This window comes from Haematobia irritans, chromosome 5 (genome assembly GCF_050003625.1).
Source record: "Haematobia irritans isolate KBUSLIRL chromosome 5, ASM5000362v1, whole genome shotgun sequence".
Taxonomy (NCBI): domain Eukaryota; kingdom Metazoa; phylum Arthropoda; class Insecta; order Diptera; family Muscidae; genus Haematobia; species Haematobia irritans.
The window spans coordinates 94,636,288-94,663,941 of record NC_134401.1 but is presented as its reverse complement, the minus strand read 5'-3'; the positions used below and the strand labels follow the sequence as shown (position 1 = coordinate 94,663,941).

Below are 27,654 nucleotides of genomic sequence, written 5' to 3'. Positions count from 1 at the left end.
AAGAGTACAGAAACAGGCCTATTAACCAAATTGAAAATTCTTCATTTTCTTTTCTTTTTTAAATTCGTAACATCATACCCACCTTTTTTCCAACTCTCTCATACATGTATGGACCTAAACTCATGAGCCTATTGGAAAAAAGAGGAAGCATATAGACATCTTGTTATTTCAGATAATCTTTGAAACTATGTATCACGGTTGTAAATGTCAAAAAATTGGTTTTATAAATCCAGAATCTGATATAATCTCCATGTTGAATCTAAATTTAACTTCAGGAAGTGTACCATGTATAGTCTTTAAATTTAATTTCGGTACCGATCTTCTTTGTAGGGCATATGTCATCAAATCCACCTGAAATTCTATATAGTTCCAAGATACCCGCTACAACGAATTTCAAAGGAAATTGCTATATTTGATGCATGGTGGCGGTTATATACAGTATAGGACAAAACATTTGCAACTACCATAAACATTTCAATATTTTGCCATAAGAAAAAAGGAGTGTTACAATATTCCGATTTTTTTATTTATTTATATTTTGCATAATATGCTTAATATATCAAAAAAAAAAAATTAATTAATAATTAAAATTTTATGAAGCTAAATAGATGCATAGTACTAAAATGGATAAGACAAAACAATTGCAACTCATAACATCTTGTATTCTGAGGCTTAATATTTTATAATGTTTTCCGAATCCTTTATTTTCAGTAACAGCTATGCATCGTTGGGACATGGACTTTATTAAATATTCAATTGCATCCTATAATATATTATTACATGCACTCTACAGCCGCATGAAAAATTAGTCACTATCTTACATTATTCTGGTAAATATTTTTATCCACAATTGGCCAAAGGATTTCGATCGGATTAAGATGCGGTGATTGGAGAGACCACTACATAACATTAATATTGTGATGCGGAATCCACGTTTTTACAGGCTTTGAAGTGTGTTTTTCGTTGGTTTGGCGTCGTTATCCTGTTGAAACTGCCAACGTGACGACATTTCCCATACCGTTTTTTTGTTTTTGTACACCCAACTATACATTATACCATTAATTCGATCCAGTGGACCTAGCCCATTAGCCAAAAATCATCCCCAGACCATGACGTGGGACTCCTCCATGCTAAACAGCCTTAGCACAAAACTGTAGCCTATTTCCTCTGTAGCGCTTTTCCTCAATTTTTCGGGTACAAATAAGAATTCTTTTCGAATTAGGCACCACAGTATTATGTTATCATAAGTTTGCACAACTCTGATGCCTAATACGAAAGTACTTCTTACTTGGATCTGACAAAATGGAGGAAAAGCGCTACAGAGGAAATGGGCTACAGGTTTGTGCTAAGGCTGTCAAGCATGGAGCGACCCACGTCATGGTCTGGGGATGATTTTTGGCTAATGGGCTATTTTTACCCTGAATCCACCGGACTATTTTCTTCTTTTGAATCAACCGATTTATTCAGTAGTCATTATACATCACGCCAATAGCTTTTGCAAAATTGTCAGACAGGGAACCCCTGTTATTACAGATATCAAGAGTGATATCTGAAACTATATTTTATTTTACCCAATTTTTTTTGCCTCTTAAGCCAAATAGATATAAATATGTAGGGTTTTGTAATAAATTTTATTAAGTAAATCTATATCTTTTATAAGTATATACACAGTAAATGAATCAATATAATTAAATTATGAAAACTAATCTAATAAATAAAACAAAGATACATAAGTTATTTTATAACTAATATAAATGGACATATCAACGATACATTAAAACCGATACGATTGCACAAACATACATAATATTGCATAAGGGTTAACTACTAAAATTTAATTTGAAAAAATATATGTTTATTAAAAAATACAGTTTTAAGGGGAGGGAAAATCAAAAATTTTGTAATTTTATTGTTTTTTGCTAACAGTCAAATAATGAAGAAAAAAACAAATAACTTATCATTTTAAAGTAGTAAATGCTTAAAATTACCATTATTATGTATTTTATATTGATCAAAACTTATTGGCTAAATTATTGTGTATAAAAACAATTACAAATTCTATTGTTTTTATGTTATTATCCTATGGTATATGATTTTTTTCAAAGATTATTATTGAGCCAAGATTACAGGAAAAACAAAAACTCCTTTATGTGTAAACTGTAAAGAGCAATATTCCTAAATATACAATAATTTGTATTCTTTTTCATTCGGTTGGAGTTCTTGTTTACGAGTTGAATTGATTTTAAAAATTGTTTATCATATATATACAGCGAGAAAAAAGTAATCAAAACTAAATATCAAAGAAAACGAAATTGAAAAAAATTTGCAAATACTATCGAAATGTTGATCGCTGTAGAAGGTCTCGTATACAAGCTTTATTCCACAAACTAAAATCTAAATAAGCAGAAATAAGGAAAGGACATTTACTTAGTACACTCAAGGACCATTTCGATGTTTAAAAGTTAATTACCAAATAACATGGTTTAAAGCAAAGGTTAAGAATGCCACAGTTGCCTTGTAGTCGCGTAGAAAAGCAATATCGAAAAGGGGAATTCTGCATTGGTAGTTGTTAGACTCATAATGCTATATGGCGTTGTGGTATTGTGATCAGCCCTTCAGCAATCGAGTGATTTTAGTTAAAGCCGAATGGCGTTTTTATGTATCATAGTGAGGATGGGTTAAATTAGGTATAGTGACTGGCAAACTCAATTCGACTATTCACCCCATTGTGATACCACATTGGCGAACTTATCACTGGGTGCTGCCCGTTTCTATGTTTAGCTCGACGACAAGGGACCTAACATTGCTCGGAAACCATTTTAGAGAAGCTTTAAAACCCTCAGAAATATTGCCAACATTAATGAGAGGCGATAAACCACCGCTGAAAATAATTATTGGCGTTCACCACACCGACATTTGAAATACAGAAAGAAACCATGGTCCCATCTAAACTTAATGCTAGATCTAGTAATGTTTTCGATGGGTTTTTGCTGGATAGGAGAGTTAGCCAACGAGCAATATTTAGTGCATGAGTTGTCAATTGTGCCTGAGTATCAATCCTACTGTCAGTATCCTGCTTTATGTGTAATGCTTATACGTACTAAGGGGGCTTATAGCCCAAAGTAGCAAGGTAACACAAAAGCTGAACGAACAAAGGTCTTGAGTTTTTTCCTAAAAAAAGTGTATAGACACACATTTAGTACCCATTTCCCATCTATTGCATTCGGTGAAACCACCTTGATATCGTTTCTGGGCAGATTCACTTGCACATCATAAGTGAGAAGCTAGCTTTTTGTTATCAGTAGTTAGCCAATGCTATGCGACACTTAAATGGTATATTCCACCCATAACACGATATTGTTGAAAATATTTTGCCCTAATGAAAAGTATTCAAGAGGATGTATGAAATCGGTTAAAATTTTTACGAAAAGTATACACCCAAAGAAATTCCCTCAATACCGTCTGATAATAGCATAACTACCAGTTCTAAATTTGATTGCGTAAATATTTTCATTTTTTTTTAATCAATTGTAACGAATTATACCCAGACATTATATTTTGGCGCCAGAGAGTGTTGTACGACCCAAAGCGTGTGGTTCCAAAATAATACCATTCGCGTACAATTTGTTAATACATTTTTTGTTTACAACAAATTTACAACAAAATTGTAACAATTGCTAGTAAGCCACCAAATATTAGAAGATGTTGATGGATTTTTCTGTATGTGCATATGTTGTTTTCTAATTTCTAATTTGGGCATGTTATTAAAATACATCATAGGGTAGTCATATAGGGTTTTCTTTTTTTTTATAAAACATCCTTATGCAGATAAAAATTGGAACGAATTGTTAGACGGTATGAGATCTGAGTGTAAATATTTATTACCACGAGAAATTAATACAATATTGAAAGGTTTTTATTGCTTTTATGTTTGCATTACGGAAATATTTTTTCTTTTACCCAAACTAGAAATAGAACATTTTGAAATTGAAATTTAGATTAGTTTCCTAACTTCCGGTACAGTTGTGGTGACAAATCCATTTGGAGCGCCATTTACAACTGTTTCCTTCATGCGAGTAAATAATGTCGAATTACGTACATTCAACACTCCACTACCAATGATACTATCATTTGCATTAAACTTAACTATGGTGGGCCTTTTCTTCACACCCACCGTGGTGTTTTCATTACTTTTTTCAGCCGATGAAGATGGTTTGTTTTTGGGACCCATCATAAAATAGGTTTTTGGTACTGATGGTTTCACTTTTATTTCATCGTGTGCCCTTTTAATGTGTATACCATCATCACTCTCGGCTTTACCAGTATTATCACGATGTTGTTGTTTGGTATCATTGTTTGCCACATCATTTGGACGTACACGCACATTTGGTCCATATTTTAAGGGCCTTAGTTTTTCCGGAATCATATGCGATTTGATTTCCAATTCTGTGGTATTCATAACTTCACAATCGATTTGCATAAGAACAATGTCACCATTCAACGAGGGATCACCGGCTGGCAACATTAGCGACATTTTTGGACGAGAACTTTTATTGTACGAAGAAGCCGGCAACAAAATATGATCCATATTGAAGGACAATACATAGAATGTATCATCTTGTCTTTTTATACCCTTGAAAAGTCTCAAATATTCCTCACTTATATGGGGTTTGAATAACTCCAATGAGTTACCTCGGCCTGTCTCCATATCGAAACGTTTCTGTTTACCACCCACTGAAGCCATTTCATCGCCATCATCATTAGAATCCAAATATATTTTCCTTTTTTGTTTCATACCAATTTCATAATCCAGATGATCTACCTTAGAGCCAATATTAAACGTTGCCGATATCTCATAGTCATTTTCCGGTCCTGTCAAATTCAAATAATCATTGCCACCAATCCATTTGTGTAAGTTTCTAGCCAAACGCATATTTTCCTGAGCACAATTCGTTCCATTTCCATAAGCCGAGGGTCCATACTTCATAGCCTTTATAGGTGGTTCATCCTTAGTGGTCGTACCATTTAATGTATCTCCTGTGGCACCTGTACGATTAATAGGCCGCAAAAAATGTAGTGGTGGTGGCGGCATGTTAGCGAATTCAGCTTCACGTTTGCTGCGATTATGTTTCTCAAGAAATTCATTTTCATTGGGCACCCAAAGTAAACGTCTACCTGTCGATACGACAACAGAATCGGCTTCATTTGTATTGACGCCCGAACCAGCATTAACTTCCATAGCATTCTCCAAAGCTGACTTGTTCAAATAGTTTTGGAAATTTCCCACATTTAATGTTACCATGAAGGCCATGGCGAATAATACAGCTACGTTCTTTTTTACAGTAGCAGCAGTCATACGCTGTTTGAATCCTTTGTTAATAGATGAACTGGCATTCATTGGTTTTGGGGCTATTTTAACATGATGTGTGGTTTTTCCCGTACCGCCAGCAGTAAGAGAGGATACATTGCGACAATCTAAATCATGATTGGTGTTTTTCAATAAAAACGATGTATCTATAGCATTTAATACTGTTGTCGCATCATCTCCTACATCTTTGTTGTTCATGTTAAGGGTATTTAATATGAATTCGCTAACATTACCGTGTTTGCAATTACAGGACTGAGCAAAGGCCAAGAGTTGTGAACGTAGTGAAGAGTTCTCCTGCAATAAAAACGAAAACAAAACATTAACGTAAGTTATACTATTTTTTAATTAGTAGACAATAAAGTCTATAATCTGTATGACCTTTATTATATTTTCTATTGTAAAAGTTTTTTTGGATGAACATTCATTTTTTGATCTTTTATGATCCCTTGGCCCTTTTTTGAGCCACTCGCCATATTGGCAGATCTCCCAGCAGCCGCATTTTATCCATTCACAAATTTACAATTTTGTATTATTTTCAGCCGATAGAAAAATGTTCGAAAGAGTTAACTAAAAAGTTCCGGGCCCGACACACGAGGCTTATATGTATTATATCTTTCATATTACAGCCACATTCACTAGATGTCAACTGTCATTTGCCTTATAAAAAGGGATTTCAATTTCATTAATAGGCTACTATAGAATTTATTAGATTTTTAACAAATATCCGATAGCTCTGTGTTGCGGTTTGGGGCAATGTTTGAACATAATCTAGCGTAATGAACAGATATGGCCCGATTAGCAATTTTTGGGTTTTCTACTGTCAAAAAGTTGTAAACGTCGAGAATGTCATATAAACGTAAAAAACGTATAAAACGTAGTAAATGTCAAATACACCTACAGGATCCTTAGATTTGATTTAAAAAACTATTTTTAATATCATAACCCAATAAACACAGGATGAGCGTCTTTCAAATGCAACAACTTTTCAGTTTGAGAGTAAATATAATTTTCAACATAAATTCAACTTGACTTGAAATAGCTCATCTTCAATACATCTTCAAATTGTTTGCGAATTACTTCCAATTTGCCAAAATGTTGACGAAATCTTTGAAAAGGTGTTGAATATAATATGAGAAAACTTTGACAAAACACTACCCTTAAATGCAACGAAAAAACCATGTGGTTTTCAATACTTATTTGTGCAACGAAGTTCGTGGTCAATTGCAAGAAATTAAAAAAATGGAAAATTTTAGACAAATAACCAAATAGTTTATAAAAATAGGTAAGTGAAAAGAAAAAATGAAATAAAACTTTAAGGAAGTCACTAAATGTATATCTCTTTGCAGAAAACTAACATTATGGATTCTACGTTCTTGAAAACATTAAAAAGCTGACCAATGAAAAAATTGTGGACAATTAACTGGAACTGCTTCAAATAGTTTATAATAATTGGTACGTCAATATGAAAAATTAAATCAACACTTTAGAGAAGTCACTAAATTTAAATCTCTTTGCAGAAAACTAAAATCTTTGGATGATACATTCTTGCAAATATTAAGGAGCTGACCAATGAAAAATGAGTGACTTATCGACAAGAAAAAGTTTCCAGAAACATTACAAGTGCAACCAATTAAAATTGTTAAAAACAACAAATTGTTGAAATCAACAACTTCTGGATGAAAATGTGCATCACATCGTCAGTTTAATTCATATGCTATTAGCAGTTTAAAATTGATATTTTGTGAATTCCTTCTGCTGGAAATCAATTCTAACACGAGGTCCAGTACGTTCCTAATTTCAAATTGCCCGCATGTTAATACATTTTAATGCTGTTTTATGACACCAAAAGGAAGGAAATCGAATTATCAATGCAAAAGTGTTTACTAATAATGTTTAAGATATTTAAAGTTTTGTTGTTTGTTGTTTTTTTTTTGTTCTTATTTGTTGATATGTTTAATAAGATTATTATTTTTCAATTGGTATTGTAGTGTATTATGTAGTTTAGTGTATTATTAAATTCATAGAATTTTGGCTTTGACTTTCAATTTGAAGTGGGGATATCATTCATACAAATTTAGGTTGAAAAGTATTTGCAACGATGTTAATTTTGAATTTGACTCGCATCGAAAATTGTTTGACAAATTATTGAATAGCGATGCATTTCAATTTGAGGATAACACTTGAGATATTATTGCTAATGTGTTGAATTTCACTGTTGAGGGTAATGTCTGTTTTTTGTTGAGAACGCGATTTTCTCAACAATTTCTCAACTTGAATATTACCCTAATCCTTTGAAAAAATGTTTGAAAAATTGTTGAAATTTAGCATTTTTCAAACGTTTGTGTTTATTGGGAAGTCATGAAAACATCATATTGAAGTATGTTTTATAATATTTTGAAATTTTTACTCAAAAGCAATTTGCAGGCATAAACGGTTGAATGTAAAGTATTTTCAAATTGCTGAAACTGTGGAAATTCTTGTGGCAAAAATTGGATTTAAATTTATTACTAACTCCGATTTTAATACGCTGGCAGTAGTATGCCCATATTTATTATTAGGGCTGTTTTCGTTTAACACTGGATGCAGAATTTGTATGGGCTATCCAGAACATCGTTGCACTGGTGTTCTATCCCGAACATCTCATCAGTGCAAATCGAATCGGTGTTACCAGATTGCATTTTGATATAGTGACGCTTTTTAGATTCACAATAGCAGTTTATTGTGACTAATTTATCGAATATCATGAAATTCAAAGTGATACAGTGTCATGAATAATCGCAGCAGTACATATTTATAACTATTTGAGCATTTCATACATTAAAAATTTAAGATTTCATTTGTTTTCTGTGATTGTTTTTAAACAGCTGATGACAGTGTTGCATATTTTTTGGAGATGTCCTGGATAAACGAGTACTCTGTTTTCTTTTAGTCCGTGACCGCTTAGGATATCCAGTGCAAAAAGAAAACAGCCCTATTATTATTATTATTATTATTTTTTTTTTTTTTTTTTTTTTTTTTGAGGAAAAGGCATTCTCAAATCAAGGAAGACATAAATGGTTCTAAAAAACGTACACCGTACAAAAAATACTTATATTGCAAAAAAACTAAGTACGAAAGAACGAAATAAATGGCTCTAAAAAAGTATACTGTACAAATTTTTATATTGCCAAAAACTAAGTATTTTACGAAGTAAAAAGTACGAAAAGTACTATAGGTAGAAATGCCTGTTTACCTTGGGTGGTGGTACCCAATGCTAATATTTAGCTGCCGTGCGACCAGTGTTGCCATGTTGGGGGTTCCCCAATTTAGGGGTTTATACACATTTGGGGGGATTTTTAGGGTAACGTTTATTTGGGTTTTTTATGGGTGACAAATATCTTACTCCTAATGAAGTAAAACAATAATCAACCAAATTTGGAAGAATTCGGTCATGAATTTGAAGAAAAAAGGACGCGGGAGTTCAAAACAAGTATCTAACTAAAAGCAACTATGTATTGGCATTACTGTCGCTACCAGAGAACGGCTGCGATCTACCGCAACCGACCAGTGTATTTAGTAAACGCCAATATTTGCAATCATAAAACACCAATTGGTAAAAAAAAATTTCAACCACCAATATCCAATGCAACCGACGACTGTCGGTGTTTGTTAGTATGAGTGTTGGTCTCTCGAAAACACCGTAGTAAAGCAATCACACAAATTGGTTACCCATATCGCAACAGTTTGGTATTCTCTTATTTGGTACTCTCTCAATTCTCTGGAGCTAATGCCAATTGCTGGTAATTGTTGTTGTTGAGTGCAATCACACTTAAGTGCCACACTCGTTTTTTGTTTACCGAGCGTTGTTACGATGTCGGTTGGTTTAAGATTGCAAAGACACTGCATACGAACATTGTTATATATATATATATATATATATATATATATATATATATATATATATATATATATATATATATATAATAGTATATACTAGTGGTGTTTTTATTCTCGCATTTGTATCAATGTAAAAGATTGCATGGTAATTGGTGTCATTTTGTGGGTAAGATTGCAATACGAAAAAAAGCCACCGGTTGCAGTTCTCTGGTCGCTACCCTTTCTCACATGCTTCTGTTGAAAGAGCATTTTCAATGATCCACATAGTTAAAAACAAATTAAGAAATCGTATGTTAACTTCAATAGCTGAAAGCCTTTTTAGAGTTAAATATTCCTTAAATGACGAGTGTCATAATTTTACTACAAGTGAATGATTAAATTATTTACTTACAACAATTTGTACGCTCTTAATGTAGAACGTGGACAATTGCAATAGTCGGCTGAAAAGGTTCTGGCGCCTGCATTTTACATTGATCGTGTCATATTTTTCATTGAGTATTTATTTATAAAATATGTTGCAAATAAACAAGTAAAATTTTCATTGAGTAAATCGGCCGTATACATATACCGTAAAGGGTGATTTTTTAAGAGTGATAGGAAAATTTTTCAAAAAATTTAATTTAATGTTTGAAGATTATATTATGCAAGCAAATATTGACCGCGACTGCGCCTCAAATATTGCACACGCTTAATTAAATTTTGGCATACTGTTTGCAACATTTCGGCCGGTATCTAAATGAACGCTTCAATGTTGTGCTCCAATGCGTCAATTGAAGCGGACTTGTGTTGTAAATGGCAGAGTGATACAAGCGAGCATCGGACTGGTAATGAATGCACTTAGTACTTAAAAACTACTTTAATATCTAACCGTGGTTAGTACTAATAACTTATAACTAGAAATGGTTATTCGGTTACAACAGCCTGACTGTATAAACATGAGCTTTAACATAGTCCCACAAATATAGACTAAAATTAAAATCATTAAATCGCACGTTCTATGCGGCCAACGGACCGGCTCTAAACGTGATATAAAATGTCCATCGAACTCACATCACCTTTGAAGAAGTATGACCCAATGATGACACCAGGCCATAAACCGCACCAAACTGTGACTTTTTTCTGTATGCATTGGAAGCTTCTGGCTGATCTTGTCTTCAAAATCGACAATTCTGCTTAATTATGTACCCATTGAGAAAAAATGAGCGCGCAAGAAACTTTCTTAACAGAACATGCATTTTGATAATAAAAGTCATTGTTAAATTATAGACCATTGTTAATTTATAGACTGTTTAAGCCAGTGTTGCCAAAAAAATAATAGCTAAAAAAATCACCCTTTATAACGATCGTAAATGCATATAGCAGCAGAGGTCGAAAAGACGTTTTAAAAATCAAAGACATGTTCGAAACCGAAACTTTTTATTACCACTGGTAAAAATTTGACATAAATCGAGGGGAGTATAATTTCACTAGCCCAGGGGGCTAAGTAAGAACATTTGTTTAAAATTCTAGAAATTTACAATATCACATGGCTTGGCATATTTTGATTATCTCAAAACAAATAAAAATTAGTTTTAATTATTAAAGAAATGAGTACAGCAAATTATCAATTTTTTTCTCGCCGTAGTAAAAAGTTTCGGTTTCGAACAGGCCCCAAGATGACGAAATTTACTCTTGATAAATATGTTTTTTGAGTAATATGAAAGCACATACACTTTGATCGATTTCGCCCTACAAGTATGCTCCATTTTTTACTTCCATTGTATGTCGTTAATTATGGTAGACATTTCACTTTAACCTTTATGACTAAGACAGTCAGTTTTTCGCCATTGACTCATGCATGTCGGATGCGTATACAACCGGTATTTTAGCCATGTTTATTTAAATTTATGTCGCACCGTTCCAAAAGCTCTATTGACTATTCAAGTAACTTATGAAGATTTTAACTTTCATACAATTGCTAAATATTTATAAAAAAAAAGTTGTTATTACTACTATTAGCCGAAGGTTGTTGTTGTTTTTATTTACTTTAACATATTTTTTTCTCTACCTCACTATATGCGTTCAATGAACTCGACCCATATATTCCTTATTGGTCAGTTTAATGCCTTAAAATGTTAGTAATGGTAAAATGTGCTTAATGAGAAGGTGCTTTCTAAAGAAAAGGAGTAAGAGAAGCATGGGGGCATTACTGCAAAGTTTATAAGCATAAGCAGCTACTCATGTGTGGATACATTATATGTAGAAATGGTTACGACGCAAAAATATAAAACAAATATTATTCAGTCTTTTTGCAAACAAATAGCATATGTGTGTGTTTCTTATTTTTATTATTTTTGCTATTCTTTTTATACCCTGCGCCACACTGTGGAACAGGGTATTATAAGTTAGTGCATATGTTTGCAAAACCCAGAAGGAGACGAGATAGACACATGGTGTCTTTGGCAAAAATGCTCAGGTTGGGCTTCTCAGTCGATATAGTCCGCCTGTCCGTGAACACATTTTTGTAATCAAAGTCTAGGTCGCAGTTTTAGTCCAATCGACTTCAAATTTGGCACAAGTATGTGTTTTGGCTTAGAATAGAACCGTATTGATTTTGGAAGAAATCGGTTCAGATTTAGATATAGCTCCCATATATATATTTCGCCAGATATGGGCTTATATGGTCCCAGAAGCCAGAGTTTTACCCTCATTTGCTTAAAATTTTGCACAAGAAGAACAATTAGTACTATCGTCAAGTGTGCCAAATTTTATTGAAATCGATTCAGATTTAGATATAGCTCCCATATATATCTTTCGCCCGATATGGACTAATACGGTCCCAGAAGCCAGAATTTTACCCCAATTTGGTTGAAATTTTGCACTAGGAGTACAATTAGAAGTGTAGTCAAGTGTGCCAAATTTTATTGAAATCGGTTCAGATTTAGATATAGCTCCCATATATATCGTTCGCCCGATTTACACTCATATGACCACAGTGACCAATCTTTTACTCCGATTTAATTGAAATTTTGCACAGGGAGTAGAATTAGCATTGTAGCTATGCGTGCCAAATTTGGTTGAAATCGGTTCAGATTTAGATATATCTCCCATATATATAACTTTCGCCCGATTTACACTCATATGACCACAGAGGCCAATTTTTTGCTTCGATTTAGTTGAAATTTTACACAGGGAGTAGAATTAGCATTGTAGCTATTCGTGCCAAATTTGGTTGAAAACGGTTCAGATTTAGATATATCTCCCATATATAGCTTTCGCCCGATTTACACTCATATGACCACAGAGGCCAATTTTTTGCTTCGATTTAGTTGAAATTTTACACAGGGAGTAGAATTAGCATTGTAGCTATTCCTGCCAAATTTGGTTGAAAACGGTTCAGATTTAGATATATCTCCCATATATATGTTTTTCTGATTTCGACAAAAATGGTCAAAATACCATAATTTTCCTTGTAAAATCGCCTCTGCTTAGTCGAAAAGTTGTAAAAATGAAACTTCTAATACATATATATCGAGCGATAAATCATAAATAAACTTTTGCGAAGTTTCCTTAAAATTGCTTCAGATTTAAATGTTTCCCAATTTTTTTTTCTACTAACATTGTGTTCCACCCTAGTGATTTAAATAGCAGACTTAAATTTTGAGTCTATAGATTTTGTAGAAGTCTATCAAATTCTGTCCAGATCACATGATATTTAAATGTATGTATTTGGGACAAACCTTTATATATAGCCCCCAACACATTTGACGGATGTAATATGGCATCGAAAATTTAGATCCACAAAGTGGTGCAGGGTATAATATAGTCGGCCCCGCCCGACTTTAGACTTTCCTAACTTGTTGTTTTTTTTTTTTTTTTGAATTTTATTCTACAAACTTAGTTGTACCATTGGCCTGTCAAAACTTATCAGCCAGCTATTACAATTAAATAATATCAAGACAACAACCAAAAAGTAAACTGTATACATGTATGTATGTATGCATGCAGAAGCACCTAAGTGCAATGAGATAAGGATATGTATTCTGCTAAAACATTTTGCTTAAAACGCAACTATTGCGTTTTGATTAGCGTTCAAAGATTGCGAAATCGGAACACCTGATCGCATTCATGTTTTTTAAGTAAGAAATTGGAATTAGTCCCATGATGTCAGTTGGAAGAACAAATCGGGAGTTGATAAGGCTTCAATGGAGGATTTGTAAAAGTAGTACTTAAAGAAGTCAATAGGGTTTCGAAATACTTAAAACAACTCAAATTATATTAGGGTGCAATGGTAGCATGTCCGCCTTGCATACACAAGGTCGTGAGGAGGCTGTCTTACCTGTTGCTTAATTACTTTCTTCAATAGACTTCAAAAATATAAATAATATACTTTCACAAACACCTTGGTTAATTTCTTAAAATGTATATAATAAACTTCCCCACCCATTTTCAAAAAAGTTTATATGTATATGAATCGGTGTCGAGATTGAATCAGCATCCAACATAACGCAGGCTTATCTCGAAAATAGGGTTTAAAAAATAATGATATTGTTTTAGTTTTACAAAAAGGTGTTAGGTATGAGTCGGTATCGCGCTAATTAATGCCACTACATGCAGATTAAGGACTCCACGCCTTCAGCGAAAAGCAGCATACACAGAAAAAAAATCTAACTATGTAAAGTGAGAACTAGTACTAATTCAGCAGCGACGTAACTCCAAGACAACGCAAAACGAATCGACGCAAAGCGAGGTTTAGGTATACTATCATTTCTGTGATTGAAGACATTTCAATTGAAAAATTAATTGGATCAATTAATTTCGTGATTGAATCGGAAAAAAAGTTGTGTGTAGACTTATAGCGCTAAGAAACCTACATATTTTGTTAGGGTTCAAAAACAAACACAAAATGCGCCGTCTGTCACAATGAGCATTTGATCGGTGCAGTAGTTTTTTTATATATAGATGTATAGTCTTTAAAAGTATAAATTTTAACTAAACTAACCAGATTAACCAATCATTTCTATCAACTCTGTTAAGGCAACCTCATTGTTTCTATGCCATTAACAAGTGGCTGAAATTAATATATGTCTATCTCTAGATCTCAAAAATGATATACCCCTCGGGGAGATTATGGCTCACGCACATGAAGTATATCTAAATGTATATCTAAATGCATTCCTGGGTTTGCGTTCTCTGATTAATACCCTACGTTTATGTTCAAATATGCAAATTTGCCCCGTCAATACTTACTCATATTGTGAAATACTTCGAATTGAATCATAGATTATACAAATTACCATACGAAATTTTGAACGTATTTTCTCTTTACGAACGGTCAAACAGCATATTACTGTTTGGATCTGAATTTAAAAAAAAAAATTAAAAGTAAGTAAGGTAGAAAGTCGAACGAGGCCGACTATATCATACCCAAAACCACCCTACTGAATAAGTAAACATAAGCATTAATAGGGTATCATTGGTACAGGTTTGGGTGATACAGCGTAGTTCCATATTTATGAAAATTAAGAGCACATGTTTATAGGAGTTCTATGTCAATCTGAAGAGAAATGTCAGATCTTTGGGGCTATACTTGATTTAATACCTAGAATGCCAATAATATTAAGTTAATTATTAAAAAAGAATAAATGGCTCAATTAGTGTGGGTAATAAATCCAAATTTGTAAAAATCGGACAATATTATTATGTTAGAGCTACATGTAAGTCTAAATACGACCGGCTAATACATCAACATTTGAAATTTGAGCAAAATTGGTTAATAAATAAATTTTATGGCCAAATTTGGGAAAATCGAGCGATGCATATATATGGAACCTATATCAAAATCTGAACCAATTTGTATAATATTTTGCAGATTTTATTGATACCACGGAAGGTTACCTTGTGCAAAATTTAATTGACATCAGTTAATAAATAAGGCCTTTATGGCCAAAAATATTCAATAGCGTTCGTCTTTGAGCCCAAAAATAATTGCGACCGGATTCCTGTGAACAACAAATACATGGACAGACGGACGGACGGAGACCAAGCGCTAGATGGACTCAGGAGGTGATGCTGAGTCAATCGGTATATATCAATATTTCTGGTAGTCACATTTTTTGACAGATCAAAGTTATTATACCCTGACCACTATGTGGTTTAAGGTATAAAAAATGAACCCTTGAGCTGGCACGATAATATGCGGTGAGAAATGGATCTTGGAGTATATAATCTATGAATAGCATGGACATCTGCACTCATACTCGCTACGTCATTTATAGACCCTGGTGGTCATACATTGATCCATTTCCCACAGGTTAGTTTTTCTTACTGTATTAGGTGAAAAAGTTATATCGTTGATAGATATGCGGCGGTCTACGAAAATTTTTGAGTTAACTAACTGACTAACGGTACGGTTACACTAGGCGGTACGGTTACACTATTTGACAGAAAAGAAAAAGAATTCATCACGAAGCCAACAAACATTTTTAGCTCATATTGGATACATAACATCACGATATGAGCGATTTCAACAAATTGTATCCAGATATTGTATCCAAAATTTGACAATCATTCTGGTCAAATATTTGCCTAGTGTGACCATACCCTAAATGTCTGAGTATATATTTATGCCAAAATTTGTTGGAAGATATGATCTCAGACAGTATGGTTTTGGTATGGTCTTTTATTTTAGAAACTTGCTCACCCTAACGGAGCTACAATTCAGATATGGGAAAATTTGGATGTCAATTTTCTTTCAAAAGTGAATCTCTATATATATAAAACCCCTTACTTACCCCTTTCAAGGAATAATTCTCCTTTTCCAAATTGCTGATGTGGTTTTCTAAACGTTCAACATATTCTTTTTTCTTCTTCCTTGATAATGAAGCAGATTCACGGTTTTTCAACATTCGCAATTGTTTCTTAATCAACTTTTCATCACCTAGAGCACGTAATGCATTAAAATCTGCCCGCGATCCTTTTGAGAATGAGAGAGAAGCTCGTGCGGCGGCCATAGCTGCTGCAGATCGGACATTTGATGTAACAACTTTAGAAGGATTATGTTTTGTGATTATTGAACTAGTTGCTGTGCTTTTAACCAATTTAGTGGGCAAGGTTCCAGATGATTGTGTATTATTCGAAGATGTATTTGAAGGTGAGACTTGTGTCGTTGGTCCTATCTTGCTGGCGGTTATGAATTTACCACTTGCAGTTTTCATTATAATCTTCGGTGTTTGACCATTGGTTACTGCAGGTTGCTTCTTGCCGGCAGCTGCTTGCCCATTTGCTGGATTTACTTTTTGCATTAAAGCTTTAAAATCATTCGAGGAAAGAAATATAGTTTTTGGTTTTGGATTAATAGGAGCGCTGACTTTGGTATTTCCCGTGCCATTGGAAACTACCTTTATGGTTGGTTGTGGTGCAGAGACAGGTTTTACAGCCGCCTTAACATTCACAACTGGGGTCACAACTTTAGTCAATGGTACAGTTTGCACTGGTATTACAGCACTCTGAACGAAATTTACTGATTGAATTGGTTGCACAGTAGCCATAGGTAAAACGGGCAACGTTACGGGTATAAATGTATTATTTGTTTGCACTTCATCATTGTTCACAACAGGCGATACGGGTACCGTAAATGTTCCATCATTTTGTGTTGATATAGCATTGGTCTCCTCTACCTCAAATCCATTGGATTCATCCGATTTATCATTTTTGAATTTTATAAATTCCGAAAGGTCATCTTGTTCCTGGTCTGTTCTATTTGAGGAATGCCGTGACATTGAGATAATTGAGGATACATCACTCTGAATGCCACTGGTTGAACTACCACTAGAACTTGTGCAGCTGCCAGTTGGCGAAGGGGTATTTCGTTCATTGTGTTCATTCAATTTGCGTATGGTATCTTGGGTCAAGTCGTCGCATTTACTATCTTCATCATTTAGGAAATTTATAAAATCGTCTGGATTAAATTGATCACCATCTACGGATGAAGTTGAAGATGTTCGAGCAGGCGTGTCAAATGGTGAGATGTAATCACCTGAAGAAAGATGAGATGTTGCTGGTGAAGGAAATGCCGAGAAGTTAAATTGAAATTCTTGATTAGCAGACGAGTGGTGACCTTGCTGCTGGTCCAAACTTGTTGAAAACGGACCAGCCGTTCCCACATCCGCTTCGCCCATATCAAAGTCATCATTTTCATTCAATGGTTTTGAAAACGCATTCAAATCCAGAGAAGCGTCCAAATGCGAATCAGTAGAACGTATGATTTCATCTAAATCTTCGAGGCTATAATCCCCCGGTTGAGGCATAAACGATGCGATTTCATCTGAAATTTAGAAAGCAAAAAAAATGATTAATTAATTTTATTTTTCACAGCAATAAACAGACACAGATAAACAGCAATATTGTTTTTCATCATCTACATTACACCAAAAGCATTTGCATCTGAATATTGGAGTAAATGTATAATATTGTGAGAATGCGTAATATTTGACAGGAAAATACCAATGGTTTCAGAAATCGTATTAATGATACTGGAAACATTGCTGAACACCGCGGTAGTGGTATAAAAAACACATGGAGATGTTCGGCAAGTGGAAATCATTCGAGAAAAATTGTATTTCTAACAAAATTGTATCTAAATTTTATTTCTAATAAAATTTTATCTACATTTTATTTCTAAAGAAAATTTTGTAAAAATTTTAAAATTTTCTCAAAATTTTATTTTGACAGAAAATGTTGTCAAAATTTTATTTCTATAGAAAATTTTGTAAAAATTTTATTTCTATAGACAATTTGGTCAAAATTTTATTTCTATAAAAAATTTTGTCCAAATTTTATTTCTATAGAAAATTTTGTCAAAATTTTATTTCTATAGAAAATTGGATTGAATTGGAGAGAAATGTTTTGCAAAATATACCAAAACATCAAGAATACAATCAATCTACCAAACAGTAAAAAATTACCATTTTTGGTAGAATTCTATCCAAATTATTGACAATAACAATAGTCACAAAAACATATATTCGTACAGATTTTATATTCGGTTCACCTTGTTTGTAGCTTGGAATTCTGCTAATTCGAATCCTCTAATTTTGTGTGCGGATTGAATCTCTACATTGCAGGAGAAATATTCAGTACATTTCTTCACAAAACATATTGACCTTATGTGGTATATAAAACCGGTGAAGAATACTCATAAAAAAATAGACTGTTGCATACACACATTCATACAGAGTGATGATATGACATAAAACACCACAGAAAATATGTTATGCTTTAATCTTGAATTTGCATAATTAATTCAAAGATTTCAGCATCTCAACAAGGTGAATTGTAGAGTGGTGTTTACGAAAAATATAACAAAAACAAAATTCTTGTATGATTATCATCATTGATTTAGTGAAGGGCCTTTTTTTGGTTCGCTATTTCCAAAATTGTTAACTTATTGTGCAGAATTCACACAGGTTATGTACTTGTGTTTCAAACATAGATTTATTAATAACAACTATTAAATAAAATAGTTGCTTTTAGCCTTTTACCTCATTCACATTACACTTCCAAAAATCCACTTTAACTAGATTCAACTGTCATTTGCCTTAGGTTAGGTTAGGTTAGGTGGCAGCCCGATGTGTCAGACTCACTTAGACTATTCAGTCCATTGTGATACCACATTGGTGAACTTCTCTCTTATCACTGAGTGCTGCCCGATTCCATGTTAAACTCAATGAAAAGGAAATCAGAAATGTCACCAGCATTACTGAGGTGGGATAATCCACCGCTGAAAAACTTTTTGGTGTTCGGTCGGAGCAGGAATCGAACCCACGACCTTGTGAATGCATGGCGGGCATGCTAACCATTGCACCACGGTGGCTCCTTATAAAAAAAGGTTTGCCTTATAAAAAAATGTTTTCAAAATCACTTTTAGTAAATTTCGAGCCTAATATGAAATTGATTTGTAAGTTTATTTAGTTTATCGACCTTTTTCCTTAATTATTAGCTTTTGTTTTTTAATGGGCTTTCAAGGTCACTTTAAAATGCGAATAAAGCAAGAATTGAATTATTCCATTATTTCCATCCAACGTTTCGCTGGGATTATTTCCAGCCTCATCAGGGATGATTTATTTATTGGATCTGGCAACAACATATGGAATTACATTAGAGCTTAGCCTATATTCTGTTATTTTCCATAAAAGTTTAACTTACATTCAATTTTAGTCAATTACTTATGCAAAAAATATATACGTCTATTAATACGACACTATTACAGCACGACATAGAACACATATTTACTAACTGCAAGAATAATTAACTTAATCTAATATCACAGTCAAACTTGTGTTGTTATCACAGATGTGTTTTTCTATTATACACCGAAAAAAATATCACCTATATTTTTTCAAAATTGAAATTAAAAATATCTTCAAATGGGATTTACTGACTTAATTTCTTTTTTAGAAGATAACAAATCAAATATCAATTAAACTTTTAATTCGACCAAATAATTTTGTAATTGTATGTTAAGTGGATCAATTAATTTCGTGTTGAGTCCAAATCAAAGAATATACATTTGATTATGTGAATTTTTTGTTATGGTTAAAAATTGATTGAACCAATTATTTTTGTATTTTTATAGATTTTTTTTTGTTAAAATATAAACTGATGATATATTTTGTTCTGAACTAAATCTATAAAGTTTTGTTATAAAAATATATTGTTGCTGTGGTCCGCCCGTTTTCACCTTGTGAAGCCCAGAACCCGTAGTCATTCACCCTTATTCCTGAAGTCGCCCTCGCCGTCGCCATTTGTCGCTTTTCCTCTGTCGCCACTAATTGGTATTCCGTTCGTGGATATATTCTGCTATCGAAGAAAATCGGTATTCCTGGTGTCGCTTTTTGTCGGCAATATCGTCGCTTTTCGTCGCCTTTAAATTTACCAGCGACGAGTTTAGTGTTTAATTTTTGAAGAAGTTTTTTTTAGGCTTTATTAATCGAACAATTGAAAAATAAATTTAAAAAATAGAAATTGGTAAGAAGTAAAGTGACTAATCTTCAACAATTACAAAAAATGGGAAAAAATCTGTATATATAGCAGTTATGGTCATCACCTTCACATCATAGAAAAGAACACTGTACAATTAAAGTAAACGTGTTGATTTTCAATTCCATTTATTTTTAATAGAAACCCTTCAAGGCCAATGTATTTTATTTAGCGCAAAACTTAGATAACAAATGTGTCCTTCACGAACTTTGAATGATCTATGGGTACATAAAGTCAACGTCGTTCCAATTGTGATTTTCCAAGTCAAAATTGGATTACAAACAAATAGCATTTTAAACGCAAATAATTAAAATTCAGTTTTGTATATAAGCTGATTGTTTTATTTCATGATGATCCTTGTGCCATTGATCTCAGCCTCGTCTCCATTTTTATAGCTTTGGAAGCTTTTACTGTCCTTGAATATATATCCACATTTTTTCCCGCGTCAAAATAAATATTTTTCTTGATTTTCCGACATAGAAGTGCATCGGAAATAAAAATATTTTAAACCGAAAAAATTAAAATTCATTTTTTCCACATCAGCTGATTGTTTTCTAGTGATACCGGCCTTTTATTACCGAGTAATGTAATTGGTACAAAAAGTAATCGTCTTCGTCGCCACTTCACAGGAATACCAATTGAATGACGAGACGACTTAAAAGCGACAGACGACAAAAAGTGACGGCGAGAGCGAGGGCGACTTCAGGAATAAGGGCGATTATATTTCCGGCCATACCGGCGTCGCCTTCTTTGGAGTATATGCACCGGATGTAATCCAAAGTTTCGTATCGATTCCAACTATTGTGTAAAAGAATGTAAGTAAAAATAAAGCGCCACCTCTATGTGAAGACATGAGTTATATAGGAATACAAAAAAATATTTGCGATATAATCCGCCATAGAAATTGGCATAAATTGGTCAAACGGGAAGAGATAGAAAAACCAAATTTTAATCAAGGATACACTGAACCAATTGCTTTCGATTTGTATAAAATCGTAGTAATATTGCATATACGAAACAGAGAGAAGTATTCTCACTGAGCCCATATGGAAAAAGATTGGAATCAAAATTTATATATGAAAGATATATACGAGTATTATGGCCTCTGTCCGAAGGCAAAAACGGATATTGCAAAATGTGTTGAAATAAGTGGGAGCACTAATGCTCGAGAAAAATATGACCACTGTGGCCAAATGGAAAAAAAACGGGGATTTATATGGGAAAATAGATTTTTAGTCCTCTATCCGATGGTAAAAATGGATATAGCAAATTGATGAGTTGGGAGTCTCAATATATGGCCTGGTAAAAAAGGGTAGGCACTGCTTCTCGAGAGAAATGTGACCACTGTAGCCAAATGAAAAAAGTCGGGGATCCAGATTTAAATATAAAAGATAGATCTTAAAGTCCTCTTTCCGATATTATTTTTATGTTAGCCTGATATCAACGCAGGCTGGTTTTTCGTCCAAATCAATTACATTACATTAATTACAATTTTAAATGCGAGCTAATTGGACTTGAGGATTAAGGAATTGGTATTACTATGCTATTGAAAAGAAAATGCCAGATACCCATCTTACAAGCCTGACTATAGATATGTTTCAGTGTTGGCTAATCCACATTTCCATAGTCTCTATTAAGATCTGGCTGGGTGAAGATAAGGTGAAATCAAGTTATTCCTTTGATAGGAAATACTCGATTTGTGTGCTTCACATGGAAAAATTCAACACTACCATCAACGCACAAAGTGATTACAAATGCCGGTTTATACGTAATTCCATCTTTAGAATATGGTGTTATTAGCAAACACTAATATTATATGTAGGACGGTTTATATAGGTTTTTGTCATACAGCCTCAGTACCACAAATTTTCACTTTTATTTCTTATTTTTCATTTATTCCACCTCTTGGCTTCCTAATGACTAAAGGCCACGGTTTGTTTTGATCTCAATTGATTTGTAGTTCTATAGCTATGTACACGCCTACTATTTACACGAAACGAGAAATAAAAACCCTGAAAAGGAATACCCATAGGAATAATAGAAATATTCAACCACGTGTTTTTCCATCTTGCCCTATTGAATTTTATAATCATATACGGGCTAGTGATAAGAGCCTTACAATTCTTTGAAATACTAAGATACTATTTGATTTTTATTACGTTTACAGATAGATGGTATATCTGCCATTCCATTTATAATTATAAATATTTTACTTTGATGGAATACTCATTTCAGTCCTTTTGATACTAATTGATTAAAAGACAAAGAAACTGGACATTTTAGGTACTATTAGACATTTATATTTATGGTAGGATTGAGAGAATTCAATTACCATACTTTGAAAAGTAATACTTTCAATACGAATATATAAGCAAGGGGTGAGTGATACTCTCTATAGACTTTTTAGGATACACTAAATGTTATATGGTTTCCTTATCACACAAGTCTGTATTCGTTTTGTTTTCTGATAAGATTCTCTTAACATCTAGAACAAAATAATGTACACTGAAAACCATTTCGTTTCACAATAGGCAGATAAATATTTTTTACTTGCAAGATGTGTATGTCTACAATCTTATTACTCCCACAAATAAAGAACGAATTTATGAAATAGTATTGAATTAGATTTAAAGATAAGTTTAGAGTACAATATTATCTATTTCAATATGTGATATCTCTATTGCTGATTAGTTAAAAAGAAAACAACTGCAAATGAGGAAATACTTCAACAACCGGACCATATTACATCGGTAATGTAAATATGTATGCATACAATATTGTCCTACAACACCTAATATTCTTTTAATTGTGTCAATTCTCCAAAACAAATATTTTTACTAGGACCATACCAGAGGTTTTAGGAGATTTTGTGGTTTTGATTTTCATTGCGCTAAATTATAGAATAACAAATTGTAAACAATAGTTTTTGGGAAGTGAATTCATATGTATGATCCATCATAAAACTTGTTAGCAATTGTTAAAACTTAATATATCTCAGCCACACCTTTTAATATTGGTTCCAATTTTCTAATCGAATTTGTAATTTAAAAAATGTCCTATTTTGATATCAACCCCTATCCCCTGCCAGCATTTCAAAGTTCCATTTCATCTTCATCGCTACCACAGACTCGTAAATGTCACTACAACCATCCTACTGTGATGGGGGGCAGCGTATCATAAAGTACAAAATGTACTTCATACATGTATTTTGCCATTACTACTTTTACAAAAGCCATTTTATTTTTTGTGAAACGCCAAGCGCAACCAGATTGTTATATTTTATTTAAATAAAAACGAAAATAAAGTTCTGAAAACAGATTTTACGCTTAAAATTGTGAAAGGTGTGTTGAACAATTTTTGATTTTCCAAATGGAATAAAGTGATTGTTTTTCAAATATTTTACAGACACGCTGCCTCCATCGGAAAAAAACACTGGCTGATAGACGCTGCAACATGTAACTCGCTACTTGTAACTCTACATCATCATTAATGCAAAAAATTATGTTAAATGTGATGTGATAGTGGTATAAATGTTATATTTTTAAGAATTTTTAAATGATTAATAAAATTAATAAATATCTAAACAAACGTGTTTTACTCGACCACAATGATTCTTTTACCACTATCTTAAAATGTGGTTTTTCTGATTGTTTGGAGGGTCTCTTATTGGCGTCGTTCTAAATTGATCTATAAAGGCACCTAATAATTGCACTCATGCGAAACCTTTTTGTAGTAACTTGGCGTGGTACAACTTCTCAATAGTGACGGCGCTTTTCCGACGAGTTTTTGATATCGTATATGATTGTTTTCGACGTACTGGGGATTCTCAGAAGCGCCCCCAAATTCAAAAAAATGTTGGCAGGGTCCTATTAGCCCCGATTTTACTTCATTAAAATAAACATTAAAACATTTGTAAGGTACAAATTAGATTTAAATATTGTTAAAATGTCTTTACCATTATACGAAGTTTATGATGAAAACAATTTAAACAAAATTTTCTAATTTTTGAAACTTATGAGCATGATTTCAGTACTATTCAAAACTTCGAATTTAGTAAAATTGTGTACTTCATTTGCATAAAACGTTTCCCATTGCTAGTTCGTGTTAAAAAATGAACCTTTAATTAAAATTAACATCTCATAACTGGACACTTCCCATATGTGGACAAAAATTAGGCGACCGTGCATGTCCACTTCTGAGAGATTTTAAAGTAAATGATTCATGACAAACCCCCATAAGTCGTGATAGGACAATTTCTCAAGAATTTTATGTTGCGTATAGTTTTTGAATGCGCATCTTTCTGTCTTTACAGATTTTTAATATCTGCCCTAGATCTGGAGATATATAATCTGAAAAACAACATAACTATCGAATTTTTAAGTTTTATATTGACAAAAAAACATATTTTCTTATGTTGTCAAATATATTCAAAATACTTGTATGATATTTTCGACAAAACAACATGTCTACATAAGGATTCTGTAATTGACCAATTTCTATTTTTACAAAACAATATATCTCGAGTCATGGTGTTTTGGCGAAGAACAGATCCAAATAAAGGCACATTTAACTTCAGTTGTGTTGTTTTCTTAGTCAGGATTCAATGCGACAAAACACTATAAATAGAGATATGTTTTTTTTTTAATAAATTTTTTTTTTAATTACTAATTTTCTCTGGATCGGGGGTGCTAGGTGAATTTGGTAAAGTGGAAAAAATAAGCTATTGAAAAGGTATACCACACAAATATTTCCAGATGTTTTCTACAGATATTTGTGTGACCCTTAAAGGTGTATTTTCGCTCTCCTGTAAAATTGAGTTTTTGGACTTATGGGGTTTTGTCATAAATCCACAAATTTGCATCTTAAGGTGAGTACTATGTTCGATTTCCGCTCCGAAAGCCGGCTTACGTCCGCCGTTACTTCTTTTAATCAATTAATTACATAATCTTACACAATCTAGCCGCTAAAACCGCAATTTTTTCACTATTACTTTTCTTAATTAATCCACTTTAAGGAAAACAAACTTTGTGAAAATTTGCTTTGGGCTATTCCCCATCAAGTTTAAATAAAATTTGCAACATGTATAATTTTATGCCTTTTTTACTGATTTAGTTTTCACTTTAGCGATTTTAGCGGCTAAACTCGAACTTAATACCCACCTTTAAATGAAGATTTCATATTATTCGATATAATTAAAAAGACCGATCCTATGGCCGGTACTATGTTCGGTTTTCGAGTTAAAAATAAGCGATAAATTTTTCTAAGATAAACAAGATTATAAATGAAAACAAACGCATTCCTTTTAAATCTTGATTACATCTTGATGATAAAGAAAGTGCGCATCAATTGAATTTTATTATCTCTTTTAAATCGAAATATTTTAATAAAGGTATACTAAGATCGAATTTTGCCGCTAAAATCAAAAATGAATCTGTAAAAACGTATAACCTTTGATGCAAATTTTATTAAATCTTGATCGGGAATAGCCCAAAGAAGCCACTTTCCACATAGTTTATATTCTTTAAAATGGATTATTAAAAAAAAGTAATTGAGAAAAAATGACGATTTTAGCGGCTAAATTCGAACTAAATACCCACCTTAACCCCGAAGTTTTCAAAGCGAAAATAGTCCGGCCTATAACCGGCTAACTGGTCTTAGGCAAAATTAAAAGCCAAATAGCCGATCTTAAGAACTTTAAGTGAACCTAAACCGTTTTAAAAATAGTTACTTGGACACCCTACATGCAGATAAGCAGTTTGATGGGTGCTATGTTGAATTACCGCGCCGAACGTTTTCGCGGTCACTTTTTTGAGTCAATCAATTTAGAAAGATGAAATATTTCACAATTAATGATTTTTACAAGATTTGATAAAAAAAATATAATCATCGTTACATATATTTTTCCATATTGTATGTAGAGGCTTAGTGGAAAACCCAAGAAAAAAAACGCAACTTATGTTAAAATATAATGAATAAAAAAACAATTTTTAAAAAGCATAATTAATATGTAATATTTTATCTTTTCAGCGAAAAATCGACATTATTTATGGATTCATATATGGCTAAAAACAAAACGTTCAATAAGATGGGCAAAAGAGAAACAGACAAAAAGAGAGAATTACCACATCATCACTCTTATAAGCACATGTATCACGGCATAAGTGAAAGGAACAAGATAGAAAAAAAAACCTGTTCTCAAACAATGCTTGATTGAATAGAGATAATGCACATAAAACGGAATTATGGACTGCATACGGTAGGCCCAAACTCTGAAAATCCACATAAAATTCTTGCTGTCGTTTCAATCAGTTTATTTCTGATACATATTTTTGTATTTTAAAACCCAGACAAATCTGCATGGCCCATATTTGTGCAATGTAATAGAGAAAAAGTGAAGGGCGTATTAAAGAACAACAACAATTCGGCATTACCAATATGATGGGTTTTTCTATTAATTATTGCAACCTTATGAATGAGCTTTTTCTTTCCATCTGCTTAACATACACCATACACAAACGCATACACAAATGCAAATTGATTTACAAAATAATTGCAAACACACACGATGAACACTTGCTTGAATCACCACAAACACAAACACCCATACAACATAACACACATATAGTAATTTGTCTCACCGTAAAAATTGTCATTATCCACATCCATTTTACGTTGCACTTTTCTTATTCTTTAGTCTGACATTATTTTATTATGTTTATATTGATAATTTCAACATATTCTCCCATTTATCCGTTAATTCTTGCCGATTTTTTAATATATATTTTTTTCGACCCACTTTTGTCGACGAGGCAATAATTTGCCTTTATGATTAAAATACACCGACAACGCGCAGAACGACGTTTCTCGACCGAAGACGGTATTAAATAAATTATATTTTTCATTCTCTTTTAACTACTTGATGATGTTCAATTAGTTGAAAAGTATTGTAGCGCAACGCCTTCACGCAGTGATGCCAACTCACGAAAGGCTAAAAGCACCAAAAATACCACCTTGCTTCAATGCCCTACTAAAAAAATAGGTCTTATTGATAAGAAATTTAATTTCATGACTAAAACTGGAATGGTTCGAAAGTTATTAAAAATGCAAAAGTTTGTGTTTTTCGAATTCGTATGATCCACTATTGTAATGTCTTTCAAATTTCACAATATTTTTTTCAGACGAGAAAAACATTTTTTCGACATCAAATTTGAAAATATTGTTACGTTTTTATATTTATGGCCAGTTTCTCATCCTCCGATTAATTTTAACCGGTGGATAGACCTCCGGTTAGTAAAATTTTTGTATGGGATCAGCTGTTTTATCGACACGATAAATAATAACAAGACAATGAGAAACTGGCCCTTAGGCGTTTTTAATTACCCGACAATTAA

General features: G+C 32.9%; 1 protein-coding gene and 1 long non-coding RNA gene across 2 annotated transcripts; one reads left to right on the top strand and one right to left on the bottom strand.

The window, feature by feature from the left end:
• Positions 1-1,612: 1,612 nt before the first annotated feature.
• On the bottom strand, positions 1,613-27,146 carry Atf6 (bZIP_ATF6 domain-containing protein ATf6). Its single transcript, XM_075312116.1, has 3 exons — positions 26,902-27,146; positions 16,018-17,549; positions 1,613-5,662 (listed from the first exon to the last, which is right to left on the bottom strand). Exons 1-3 carry the CDS (start codon positions 26,927-26,929, stop codon positions 3,995-3,997), a joined length of 3,228 nt encoding a protein of 1,075 aa, XP_075168231.1. The 5' UTR covers positions 26,930-27,146; the 3' UTR covers positions 1,613-3,994.
• On the top strand, positions 6,303-7,258 carry LOC142240406 (uncharacterized). The gene is made up of 3 exons (XR_012723266.1): positions 6,303-6,650; positions 6,715-6,820; positions 6,886-7,258. It is a non-coding gene; the product is annotated as an uncharacterized LOC142240406 (long non-coding RNA).
• Positions 27,147-27,654: the final 508 nt, after the last annotated feature.